The sequence below is a fragment of the Oncorhynchus mykiss genome, chromosome 20, assembly GCF_057628025.1.
Source record: "Oncorhynchus mykiss isolate SJ-2025 chromosome 20, ASM5762802v1, whole genome shotgun sequence".
NCBI lineage: Eukaryota > Metazoa > Chordata > Actinopteri > Salmoniformes > Salmonidae > Oncorhynchus > Oncorhynchus mykiss.
In genome coordinates this window covers 50,060,979-50,074,784 of record NC_143041.1, presented here as the reverse complement: position 1 = coordinate 50,074,784, position 13,806 = coordinate 50,060,979, and the positions used below count along the sequence as shown (strand labels likewise).

At 45.3% G+C, this 13,806-nt stretch overlaps 1 protein-coding gene across 2 annotated transcripts in view; it reads right to left on the bottom strand.

Annotated features, from left to right (window-relative positions):
• The window catches only part of LOC110515455 (protein jagged-1b), a 134,966-nt gene that overhangs the window by 52,574 nt on the left and 68,586 nt on the right, over positions 1 to 13,806 (bottom strand). For both annotated transcript variants that reach the window (XM_036956438.2, XM_036956439.2), the window contains exons 10-13: positions 13,545 to 13,658; positions 10,664 to 10,710; positions 6,579 to 6,752; positions 5,533 to 5,683 (exon numbers count right to left, since the gene is read on the bottom strand). In XM_036956438.2, coding sequence (XP_036812333.2) covers positions 5,533 to 5,683; positions 6,579 to 6,752; positions 10,664 to 10,710; positions 13,545 to 13,658 — 486 coding nt within the window. The remainder of the gene's footprint in view (positions 1 to 5,532; positions 5,684 to 6,578; positions 6,753 to 10,663; positions 10,711 to 13,544; positions 13,659 to 13,806) is intronic.

Genomic DNA, 13,806 nt, shown 5'->3' with positions numbered 1-13,806 from the left:
ATTTCCCTCTTTTCTTCCCTTCCCTGCTACCCTTCTACTCAGCAGCTCAGACACTCTCTTGCCTAGGAAGCCAGAGATTGGGTTAAGGGCTATTGGGTCACTTTCCCTTTCCTCCTCCACCTTTCTGCTCTCAGCCCAGCCGTTCGGCTCTCAGCCCAGCCGTTCGGCTCTCAGTTTAGCCGTTAGGTCCCCCTCTCTCCTCATTCTCTGGTACCCCTCTCTCCTCATCCTCTGGTCCCCCTCTCTCCTCATCCTCTGGTCCCCCTCTCTCCCTCTCCTCTGGTCCCCTTCTCTCTTCATCCTCTGGTCCCCCTCTCTCCTCATCCTCTGGTCCCCCTCGCTCCTCATCCGCTGGTCCCCCTCTCTCCTCATCCTCTCTGGTCCCCCTCTCTCCCCCTCCTCTCCAGGGTCTGAATCTTGTTTCTCATGGTCTGACAGGCTGTCATGTGCCTTTTACTGAGGAGTGGCTTCCGTCTGGCCACTCTACCATAAAGGCCTGATTGATGGAGTGCTGCAGAGATGGTTGTCCTTCTGGAAGGTTCTCCCATCTCCACAGAGGAACTTTAGAGCTCCGTCAGTGACAATCGGGTTCTTGGTCACCTCCCTGACCAAGGCCCTTCTCCCCTGATTGGTCAGTTTGGCTGGGAGGCCAGCTCTAGGAAGAGACTTGGTGGTTCCAAACTTCTTCCATTTAAGAATGATGGAGTTCACTGTGTTCTTGGGGACCTTTAATGCTGCAGAAATGTTTTGGTACCCTTCCCCAGATCTGTGCCTCGACACAATCCTGCCTCTGAGCTCTACGGACATTTCCTTCAACCTCATGGCTTGGTTTTTGCTCTGACATGCACTGTCAACTTTTGGACCTTATATAGACAGTTGTGAGCCTTACCAAATCATGTCCATGAATTTAACACAGGTTGACTCCAATCCAAAGTTAAATAAATATTAATATTGGTGATATTTACAATGTGGTTTGAATAGTTCTTCACTGGTTGACCTTTTCTTGTGGCAACAGGTCACAAATCTTGCTGCTGTGATGGCACACTGTGTTTTTTCTCCCTGTAGATATGGGAGATTATCAAGATTGGATTTGTTTTCGTATTCTTTGTGTATCTGTGTAATCTGAGGGAAATATGTGTCTCTAATATGGTCATACATTAGGCAGGAGGTTAGGAAGTGCAGCTCAGTTTCCACCTCATTTTGTGGACAGTGTGCACATAGCCTGTCTTCTCTTGAGAGCCATGTCTGCCTATGACGGCCTTTCTCAATAGCAAGGTTATGCTCACTGAGTCTGTACATAGTCAAAGCTTTCCTTACGTTTGGGTCAGTCACAGTGGTCAGGTATTCTGCCACTGTGGACTCTCTGTTTAGGGCCAAATAGCATTCTAGTTTGCTCAGTTTTTTTGTTGATTCTTTCTAATGTGTCAAGTAATTATCTTTTTGTTTTCTCATAATTTGATTGGGTCTAATTGTGCTGCTGTCCTGGGGCTCTGTGGGGTGTGTTTGTGAACAGAGCCCCAGAACCAGCTTGCTTAAGGGACTCTTCTCCAGGTCTTTTCTCTGTAGGTTATGGCTCTGTGGTGGAATGTGTGAGCATCGTTTCCTTTTAGGTGGTTGTAGAATTTAATATCTTTTTTTGTGGATTTTGTTAATTAGCGGGTATCGGCCTAATTCTGCTCTTTATGCATTATTTGGTGTTTTACATTGTACAAAGAGGATCTTTTTTCAGAATTCTGCTTGCAGAATCTTAATTTGGTGTTTGTCCAATTTGTGAATTCTTGGTTGGTGAGCGGACCTCACAACCATAAAGGGCAATGGGTTCTATTACTGATTCAAGTATTTGAGTTCTGATGTTTTTGACCATCGTTATAGTTGGAGGAAAAAGGTGGAGTCTTGCAAGCCGAAGAACACCATCCCAACCGTGAAGAACGGGGGTGGCAGCATCATGTTGTGGGGGTGCTTTGCTGCAGGAGGGACTGGTGCATTTCACAAAATAGATGTCATCATGAGGGAGGGAAAATTATGTGGATATATTGAAGCAACATCTCAAGACATCAGTCAGGAAGTTAAAGCTTGGTCGCAAAATGGGTCTTCCAAATGGACAATGACCCCAAGCATGCTTCCAAAGTTGTGGCAAAATGGCTTAAGGACAACAAAGTCAAGGTATTGGAGTGGCCATCACAAAGCCCTGACCTCAATCCCATAGATCATTTGTGGGCAGAACTGAAAAAGTGTGTGTGAGCAAGGAGGCCTACAAACCTGACTCATTTACACCAGCTCTGTCAGGAGGAATGGGACAAAATTCACCCAACTTATTGTGGGAAGCTGGTGGAAGGCCACCCGAAAAGTTTGACCCAAGTTAAACAATATAAAGGCAATGCTACCAAATACTAATTGAGTGTCTGTAAACGTCTGACCCACTGGGAATGTGATGAAAGAAATAAAAGCTGAAATAAATCATTCTCTCTACTATTATTCTGACATTTCACATTCTTCAAATAAAATGGTGATCATAACTGACCTAAGACAGGGATTTTTTACTAGGATTAAATGTCAGGAATTGTGAAAAACTGAGTTTAAATGTATTTGGCTAAGGTGTATGTAAACTTCCGACTTCAACTGTATCTGCACTCTGGCCTGTGGTGAGACAACTTCAACAGGAGATGGAGCAGGAGAGGAACAGAGCACTAGAAGAGAGGATCAGACTGCTGAAGGAGAGGTTGAGGGGGGTGGCGTGTGACAGAGAACAACCCCACTAGAGAGGTGGCCACCCCCGCAGAGAAGCCAGCATTACAGCCCACCTCAGCTCCCGACCAAAGTCTATATCTATATCTATCTATATATCTACCTATCTATCTATATATCTACCTACCTATCTATCTATATATCTATCTATATCTATCTCTATCTCTATCAATTCAATTCAAGGGGCTTTATTGGCATGGGAAACATGTGTTAACATTGCCAAAGCAAGTGAGATAGATAATATACAAAAGTGAAATAAACAATAACAATTAACAGTAAACATTACACTCACAGAAGTTACAAAACAATAAAGACATTACAAATGTCATATTACGTATATATACAGTTTTGCAACGATGTACAAATGGTTAAGGGTACACAAGGGAAAATAAATAAGCATAAATATATCTATATATCTATATCTATCTATCCATCTATCTGGTCAGAAGTAGTGTACTACAAAACATCAGGCACACCTTCCTAATATTGAGTTGCAATTCCTTGGGGTATTGACCCGACCAACCAGTGCTCCAGCACATTGGCTAACCGGGCTATCTGCATTGTGTCCCACCACCCGCCAACCCCTCTTTTTACACTGCTGCTACTCTCTGTTCATCATATATGCATAGTCACTTTAACCATATCTACATGTACATACTACTTCAATCAGCCTGACTAACCGGTGTCTGTATGTAGCCTCGCTAATTTTATAGCCTCGTATATAGACTGTCTTTTTACTGTTGTTTTATTTAATTACCTAACTATTGTTCACCTAATACATTTTTTGCACTATTGCCTGTCAGTAAGCGCATGAATAAACTTTGATTTAAAAGCCTTCACTATATCATCCTGGAATATCCAAGGCCTGAGGTCATCTGCCTTTGGGCCAAAGAGCAGGAACCTGGACTTCATCAAAGAAATTAGAAATGAGAAATACAGACATTGTCATCCAAGAAGAAACATGGTATAAGGTAGACAGACCCACTGGTTGTCCTCTAGGTTACAGAGAGCTGGTAGTCCCATCCACCAAACTACCAGGTGGGTGGTATAGAGGAGACAGACCCACTGGTTGTCCTCTAGGTTACAGAGAGCTGGTAGTCCCATCCACCACACTACCAGGTGGGTGGTATAGAGGAGACAGACCCACTGGTTGTCCTCTAGGTTACAGAGAGCTGGTAGTCCCATCCGCCAAACTACCAGGTGGGTGGTATAGAGGAGACAGACCCACTGGTTGCCCTCTAGGTTACAGAGAGCTGGTAGTCCCATCCACCAAACTACCAGGTATGAAACAGGGAAGGGACTCAGGGGGTATACTAATTTGGTATAGAGCACATCTAACTCACTCTATTAAATTAATCAAAACAGGAACCTTTTACATCTGGCTAGAAATTCAAAAGGAAATGATCTCAACAGAGAAAACAGAGACAGAGGAGGGAGAGAAGAGGAAGAGGAGGAAGAGGTAGAGAAGTGGGAAGAGGGAGACAAGGGAAGGGAGAGGGAGAAGAGGGGAAGAGAAGGGAGAGGGAGAAGGGGGAGGGAAGGGAAGGGAGAGGGAGAAGAGGGGAGGGAAGGGAGAGGGAGAAGGGGGGAGGGAAGGGAGAGGGAGAAGGGGGAGGGAAGGGAGAGAGAGAAGAGAGGAAGAGAAGGGAGAGAGAGAAGAGGGGAGGGAAGGGAGAGGGACAAGAGGGGAAGAGAAGGGAGAGGGAGAAGGGGGAGGGAAGGGAGAGGGAGAGGGAGAGGGGGGAGGGAAGGGAGAGGGGGGAGGGAAGGGAGAGGGGGGAGGGAAGGGAGAGGGAGAAGAGGGGAAGAGAAGGGAGAGGGAGAAGAGGGGAAGAGAAGGGAGAGGGAGAAGAGGGGAGGGAAGGGAGAGGGAGAAGGGGGGAAAGGAGAGGGAAAAGAGGGGAAGAGAAGGGAGAGGGAGAAGGGGGGAGGGAAGGGAGAGGGAGAAGGAGGGAAGAGAAGGGAGAGGGAAAAGAGGGGACGAGAAGGGAGAGGGAGAAGGGAAGGGAGAGGGAGAAGAGGGGAAGAGAAGGGAGAAGAGGGGAAGAGAAGGGAGAGGGAGAAGAGGGGAAGAGAAGGGAGAGGGAGAAGAGGGGAAGAGAAGGGAGAGGGAGAAGAGGGGAAGAGAAGGGAGAGGGAGAAGGTGGAGGGAAGGGAGAGGGAGAAGGGGGGAGGGAGAGGGAGAAGGGGGGAGGGAAGGGAGAGGGAGAAGAGAAGAGAGAGGGAGAAGGGGGGAGGGAAGGGAGAGGGAGAAGAGAAGGGAGAGGGAGAAGGGGGAGGGAAGGGAGAGGGAGAAGGGGGGAAGAGAAGGGAGAGGGAGAAGAGGGGAAGAGAAGGGAGAGGGAGAAGAGGGGAAGAGAAGGGAGAGGGAGAAGAGGGGAAGAGAAGGGAGAGGGAGAAGAGGGGAAGAGAAGGGAGAGGGAGAAGGTGGAGGGAAGGGAGAGGGAGAAGGGGGAGGGAGAGGGAGAAGGGGGGAGGGAAGGGAGAGGGAGAAGAGAAGAGAGAGGGAGAAGGGGGGAGGGAAGGGAGAGGGAGAAGAGAAGGGAGAGGGAGAAGGGGGAGGGAAGGGAGAGGGAGAAGGGGGGAGGGAAGGGAGAGGGAGAAGGTGGAGGGAAGGGAGAGGGAGAAGAGGGGAAGAGAAGGGAGAGGGAGAAGAGGGGAAGAGAAGGGAGAGGGAAGGGAGAGGGAGAAGGGGGAAGGGGAGGGAGAGAAGAGGAAGAGGAGGAGGAGGAAGAGGTAGAGAAGGGGGAAGAGGGAGACAAGAGGAAGTGGGAGAGAAGGGGGTACCTTTGCACGTGGTGGTGTGACAGTGGTCTTTGAGGTGAGAGCAGTTTTTTCCCTCGTAGTCTTCTGAACAGCCACAGTAGTAGTCTTTAGCCACGTTGAAGCATAGAGCCCCGTTCTGACAAGGGTTGGCGAAGCAGTAGTCTATATCCAACTTGATACAGAGAGAGACAGAGAGAGAGAGACAGAGAGAGACAGAGACAGAGAGAGATGGAGAGAGAGACCGAGAGAGAGAGACAGAGAGAGAGAGACCGAGAGAGAGACAGAGAGAGAGATATAGAGACAGAGAGACAGAGACAGAGAGACAGTAGAGAGAGACAGTAGAGAGAGAGAGAGAGAGAGAGAGAGAGAGAGAGAGAGAGACAGAGACAGAGACAGAGACAGAGACAGAGAGACAGTAGAGAGAGAGAGACAGAGAGACAGTAGGAGAGAGAGAGAGAGAGAGAGAGACAGAGACAGAGACAGAGAGACAGTAGAGAGAGACAGAGACAGAGAGACAGTAGAGAGAGAGAGAGAGAGAGAGAGAGAGAGAGAGAGAGAGAGAGAGAGAGAGAGAGAGAGACAAAGAGACAGAGAGAGTGAGACCTAATATCTAACATATCATCCCAGCCAACAGCATCCTCCGATAGGAGCCAGCCAATAACCACCCACACAGAGAGAGAAGGAAGGAGGGGAAAGAAGTCGGAGACATAATTGACTTTGAAACTTTGAGGAATGTCTCCAACACAGAGAAGCAGCCTGGAGATCAGCTTTACAAAGCCTTGACATTAAACATCAGTGAACAACAGTCATGGTGGTTGGAGGGCAGAAGGGGGAGACCGGCCAATCAAACCAGAACTAAAGCAATCTAGAGTTGTGTTCATCAGGGCATGCAATAGAAAAGGTTTTAAAACATTTTGCAACGGAAATTTTTTTCAAGTGTTTCTTTTTGGAAAATTCCAGGTAGTCCCTCCCTATTTTAGTACGTGTTCTTCTGTTTGATGCCTTAGTTAGTAAGCAGTATGTAGGAATGGGAATGGGGAAGGGTTTGAGCGTTGCACAATGCTCACTTGGCAGAAATGTCCAGAGAACCCGGCCAGACAGAGGCAGGTGAATCCGTTGACCTGGTCTTGGCATCGCCCGCCGTTCAGACAGGGAGCGCCGGCACACTCATCCACATCTCTCTCACAGTGGTCTCCAGAGTAACCCGCAGGACACACACAGCGGTACCCGTTCACCAAGTCCTGTTAGACAACCATAAAGGGTTCATTAGAGAACCATAAAGGGTTCATTAGAGAACCATAAAGGGTTCATTAGAGAACCATAAAGGGTTCATTAGAGAACCATAAAGGGTTCATTAGAGAACCATAAAGGGTTCATTGGAGACAACCATAAAGGGTTCATTAGAGAACCATACAGGGTTGGTTAGACACAACCATAAAGGGTTTATTAGAGAACCATAAAGGGCTATTTAGAGAACCATAAAGGGTTCATTAGAGAACCATAAAGGGTTTATTAGAGAACCATAAAGGGTTTATTAGAGAACCATACAGGATTCATTAGAGAGAACCATAAAGGGTTCATTAGACAACCATAAAGGGTTCATTAGAGAACCATAAAGGGTTCATTGGAGACAACCATAAAGGGTTCATTAGAGAACCATTTGGGTTCAACTAAAGCAGTATAGGATGAACAATTCCTTTAAACTTGAGGTTTAGGGGGACCCCTTTAGGCTCAATAACCGCCCCAGAGGATCCTATAGGTCATGTTACATAAGGACTTCATTAAGAGAGACAAGAGAATGGATGGTAACTACTACTCACACAGGGTGGGTCCAGCATGACTACTGTTAGACACAGGAGATACCCATAAGACAATAGAGAAGACGGGACAATAAGAAGACAATAGAGAAGACGGGACAATAACAAGACAATAGAGAAGACGGGACAATAACAAGACAATAGAGAAGACGGGACAATAACAAGACAATAGAGAAGACGGGACAATAACAAGACAATAGAGAAGACGGGACAATAACAAGACAATAGAGAAGACGGGACAATAACAAGAGAATAGAGAAGACGGGACAATAACAAGACAATAGAGAAGACGGGACAATAACAAGAGAATAGAGAAGACGGGACAATAACAAGACAATAGAGAAGACGGGACAATAACAAGAGAATAGAGAAGACGGGACAATAACAAGACAATAGAGAAGACGGGACAATAACAAGACAATAGAGAAGACGGGACAATAAGAGAATAGAGAAGACGGGACAATAACAAGACAATAGAGAAGACGGGACAATAACAAGACAATAGAGAAGACGGGACAATAACAAGACAATAGAGAAGACGGGACAATAACAAGACATTAGAGAAGACGGGACAATAACAAGACAATAGAGAAGACGGGACAATAACAAGAAAATAGAGAAGACGGGACAATAACAAGAGAATAGAGAAGACGGGACAATAACAAGACAATAGAGTAGACGGGACAATAACAAGAGAATAGAGAAGACGGGACAATAACAAGAGAATAGAGAAGACGGGACAATAACAAGAGAATAGAGAAGACGGGACAATAACAAGAGAATAGAGAAGACGGGACAATAACAAGACAATAGAGAAGACGGGACAATAACAAGAGAATAGAGAAGACGGGACAATAACAAGAGAATAGAGAAGACGGGACAATAACAAGACAATAGAGAAGACGGGACAATAACAAGACAATAGAGAAGACGGGATAATAACAAGAGAATAGAGAAGACGGGACAATAACAAGACAATAGAGAAGACGGGACAATAACAAGACAATAGAGAAGACGGGACAATAACAAGAGAATAGAGAAGACGGGACAATAACAAGACAATAGAGAAGACGGGACAATAACAAGACAATAGAGAAGACGGGACAATAACAAGACAATAGAGAAGACGGGACAATAACAAGACAATAGAGAAGACGGGACAATAACAAGACAATAGAGAAGAAGGGACAATAACAAGACAATAGAGAAGACGGGACAATAACAAGACAATCGAGAAGACGGGACAATAACAAGACAATAGAGAAGACGGGACAATAACAAGACAATAGAGAAGACGGGACAATAACAAGACAATAGAGAAGACGGGACAATAACAAGACAATAGAGAAGACGGGACAATAACAAGACAATAGAGAAGACGGGACAATAACAAGACAATAGAGAAGACGGGACAATAACAAGACAATAGAGAAGACGGGACAATAACAAGACAATAGAGAAGACGGGACAATAACAAGACATTAGAGAAGACGGGACAATAACAAGACAATAGAGAAGACGGGACAATAACAAGACAATAGAGAAGACGGGACAATAACAAGACAATAGAGAAGACGGGACAATAACAAGACAATAGAGAAGACGGGACAATAACAAGACAATAGAGAAGACGGGACAATAACAAGACAATAGAGAAGACGGGACAATAACAAGACATTAGAGAAGACGGGACAATAACAAGACAATAGAGAAGACGGGACAATAACAAGAGAATAGAGAAGACGGGACAATAACAAGACAATAGAGAAGACGGGACAATAACAAGACAATAGAGAAGACGGGACAATAACAAGACAATAGAGAAGACGGGACAATAACAAGAGAATAGAGAAGACGGGACTCCCTCGATGTCTATACCCTTCTACCTCTTATTCCCTCTCCCCTTTCCTTAGTTACCAAGCCCACTGAACCCAATGACTCCCTCTCCCTCTCTTCGCCCTGCGTGCCTCTCCCTCCCTCCCCTCTCCAACCCTCTTCCTCCCTCCCCTCTCCAACCCTCTCCCTCCCTCCCCTCTCCCTCCCTCCCCTCTCCAACCCTCTCCCTCCCTCCCCTCTCCAACCCTCTCCCTCCATTCCTCCACTCCGTTTCATTTTATTGAGGAATTCCAGACCAACTTTACAACCCAACAGGGTGTTCAGCTTCCTCTCCATCCCTCCCCTCTCCAACCCTCTCCCTCCCTCCCCCCCCTCCCCCTCCCTCCCCTCTCCAACCCTCTCCCTCCCTCTCCAACCCTCTCCCTCCCTCCCTCCCCTCTCCAACCCTCTCCCTCCCTCCCTCCCCTCTCCAACCCTCCCTCCCTCCCCTCTCCAACCCTCTCCCTCCCTCCCCTCTCCAACCCTCTCCCTCCCTCCCCTCTCCAACCCTCTCCCTCCCTCCCCTCTCCAACCCTCTCCCTCCCTCCCTCCCCTCTCCAACCCTCCCCCTCCCTCCCTCCCCTCTCCAACCCTCCCCTACCTCCCTCCCCTCTCCAACCCTCCCCTCCCTCTCCCTCCCTCCCCTCTCCAACCCTCGCCATCAACTACAGAGAGATGAACCTGGAGAAGAGTCCCCTAAGCAAGCTGGTTCTGGGGCTCTGTTCACAAACACATACACACCCACAGAGCCCCAGGACAGCAGCACAATTAGACCCAACCAAATCATGAGAAAACAAAAAGATAATTACTTGACACATTGGAAAGAATTAACAAAAAAACTGAGCAAACTAGAATGCTATTGGGCCTAAACAGAGAGGACACAGCGGCAGAATACCTGACCACTGTGACTGACCCAAACTTAAGGAAAGCTGTGACTATATACAGACTCAGTGAGCATAGCCTTGCTATTGAGAAAGGCCGCCGTAGGCAGACATGGCTCTCAAGAGAAGACAGGCTATGCGCTCACTGCCCACAAAATGAGGTGGAAACTGAGCTGCACTTCCTAACCTCCTGCCAAATGTATGACCATATTAGAGACACATATTTCCCTCAGATTACACAGACCCACAAAGAATACGAAAACAAACCCAGTTTTGATAAACTCCCATATCTACTGGGTGAAATACCAGTGTGCCATCACAGCAGCAAGATTTGTGACCTGTTGCCACGAGAAAAGGTCAACCAGTGAAGAACAAACACCATTGTAAATACAACCCATATTTACGTTGATTTATTTTGTAATGTTTAATGTTCATTTTTATTGTTTATTTCACTTTTGTATACTATCTACTTCACTTGCTTTGGCAATGTTAACATATGTTTCCCATGACAATAAAGCCGCTTGAATTGAAATGAATTGTAGAGAGAGCTAGAGATGCAGAGAGGGAGAGACAACGTACCATGCAGATTCCTCCGTGGTGGCACTGGTCTTTACAGTCGTTGAGATCTACACAGGAAAACAAAGATGATGTATCAGCTGTTATCTACTAGCACGTATTAAACAAGATAATCAAGACACACAGGAAACCAAAGATGACGTATCAGCTGTTATCGACTAGCACGTATTAAACAAGATAATCAAGATACACAGGAAACCAAAGATGATGTATCAGCTGTTATCTACTAGCACATATTAAACAAGATAATCAAGATGCACAGGAAACCAAAGATGATGTATCAGCTGTTATCTACTAGCACGTATTAAACAAGATAATCAAGATACACAGGAAAACAAAGATGACGTATCAGCTGTTATCGACTAGCACGTATTAAACAAGATAATCAAGATACACAGGAAACCAAATATGATGTATCAGCTGTTATTTACTAGCACGTATTAAACAAGATAATCAAGATACACAGGAAAACAAAGATGATGTATCAGCTGTTATCTATTAGCACGTATTAAACAAGATAATCAAGATACACAGGAAACCAAAGATGATGTATCAGCTGTTATCTACTAGCACGTATTAAACAAGATAATCAAGATACACAGGAAAACAAAGATGAAGTATCAGCTGTTATCTAATAGCACATATTAAACAAGATAATCAAGATACACAGGAAACCAAATATGATGTATCAGCTGTTATCTACTAGCACGTATTAAACAAGATAATCAAGATACACAGGAAAACAAAGATGACGTATCAGCTGTTATCGACTAGCACGTATTAAACAAGATAATCAAGATACACAGGAAACCAAAGATGATGTATCAGCTGTTATCTACTAGCACGTATTAAACAAGATAATCAAGATACACAGGAAAACAAAGATGATGTATCAGCTGTTATCGACTAGCACGTATTAAACAAGATAATCAAGATACACAGGAAACCAAAGATGATGTATCAGCTGCTATCTATTAGCACGTATTAAACAAGATAATCAAGATACACAGGAAAACAAAGATGAAGTATCAGCTGTTATCTAATAGCACGTATTAAACAAGATAATCAAGATACACAGGAAAACAAAGATGATGTATCAGCTGTTATTTACTAGCACGTATTAAAGAAGATAATCAAGATACACAGGAAAACAAAGATGACGTATCAGCTGTTATCGACTAGCACGTATTAAACAAGATAATCAAGATACACAGGAAACCAAAGATGATGTATCAGCTGTTATCGACTAGCACGTATTAAACAAGATAATCAAGATACACAGGAAACCAAAGATGATGTATCAGCTGTTATTTACTAGCACGTATTAAAGAAGATAATCAAGATACACAGGAAACCAAAGATGATGTATCAGCTGTTATCTACTACCACGTATTAAACAAGATAATCAAGATACACAGGAAACCAAAGATGATGTATCAGCTGTTATCTACGAGCACGTATTAAACAAGATAATCAACTTTGTCTGTGATAATGTAGTAATGAATTGTTCACCCTCCGTGAAATTAAGTGCCTCCCCCCTTAAAGGAATCATCCCATTCCTTATGTAGTGTCCTACCACCCTGTGAATCCTAGTCCTTACGTATTGTCCTACCACCCTGTGAATCCTAGTCCTTATGTAGTGTCCTACTACCCTGTGAATCCTAGTACTTATGTAGTACCCTACTACCCTATGAATCCTAGTCCTTATGTAGTGCCCTACTACCCTGTGAATCCTAGTCCTTATGTAGTGCCCAACCACCCTGTGAATGCTAGTCCTTATGTAGTGTCCTACTACCCTGTGAATCCTAGTCCTTATGTAGTGCCCTACTACCCTGTGAATCCTAGTCTTTATGTAGTGCCCTACCACCCTGTGAATCCTAGTCCTTATGTAGTGCCCTACTATCCTGTGAATCCTAGTCCTTATGTAGTGCCCTACCACCCTGTGAATCCTAGTCCTTATGTAGTGTCCTACCACCCTGTGAATCCTAGTCCTTATGTAGTGCCCTACTACCCTGTGAATCCTAGTCCTTGTGTAGTGCCCTACTACCGTGTGAATCCTAGTCCTTATGTAGTGCCCTACCACCCTGTGAATGCTAGTCCTTATGTAGTGCCCTACCACCCTGTGAATCCTAGTCCTTATGTAGTTCCCTACTACCCTGTGATTCCTAGTCCTTATGTAGTGCCCTACTACCCTGTGAATCCTAGTCCTTATGTAGTGCCCTACCACCCTGTGAATCCTAGTCCTTATGTAGTGTCCTATCACCCTGTGAATCCTAGTCCTTATGTAGTGTCCTACCACCCTGTGAATCCTAATGTAGTGCCCTACTACCCTGTGAATCCTAGTCCTTATGTAGCGCCCTACTACCCTGTGAATCCTAGTCCTTATGTAGTGCCCTACTACCCTGTGAATGCTAGTCCTTATGTAGTGCCCTACTACAGGTGTTATAGAGCCCCAGAGACAGGTGTTCTAGAGCTACAAAGACAGGTGGTCTAGAGCTACAGAGACAGGTGTCCTTGAGCCCCAGAGACAGGTGTTCTAGAGCTACAGAGACAGGTGTCCTTGAGCTACAGAGGCAGGTGTTCTAGACCTACAGAGACAGGTGTTCTAGAGCTACAGAGACAGGTGTTCTAGAGCTACAGAGACAGCTGTTCTAGAGCTACAGAGACAGGTGTTCTAGAGCTACAGAGACAGGTGTTCTAGAGCTACAGAGCCAGGTGTTCTAGAGCTACAGAGACAGGTGTTCTAGAGCTACAGAGACAGGTGTTCTAGAGCTACAGAGACAGGTGTTCTAGAGCTACAGAGACAGGTGTTCTAGAGCTACAGAGACAGGTGTTCTAGAGCTACAGAGCTGCAGCTAAACAGAACAGTCTCAGTTCTACTCACTGATGTCACAGTTCAGCCCTGTCCAACCAGCGTCACACTCGCAGAAGTATCCACCAATCAGGTTGCGGCAGGAGTTGGCGTTGACACAGGGCTTGCTGTCGCATTCGTTGGCATCTGGAGAGGAGGCGGATTAATAACACAGCATGGTTAGAGTGAAGACAGATAATCATTATGAGTCCACTTCCTACACTCAATGTTCATAAAGTACTATGTTAAAGTCAAAGACACAGTGAATGAAGGCAATAGAGATATCCAACTGAGA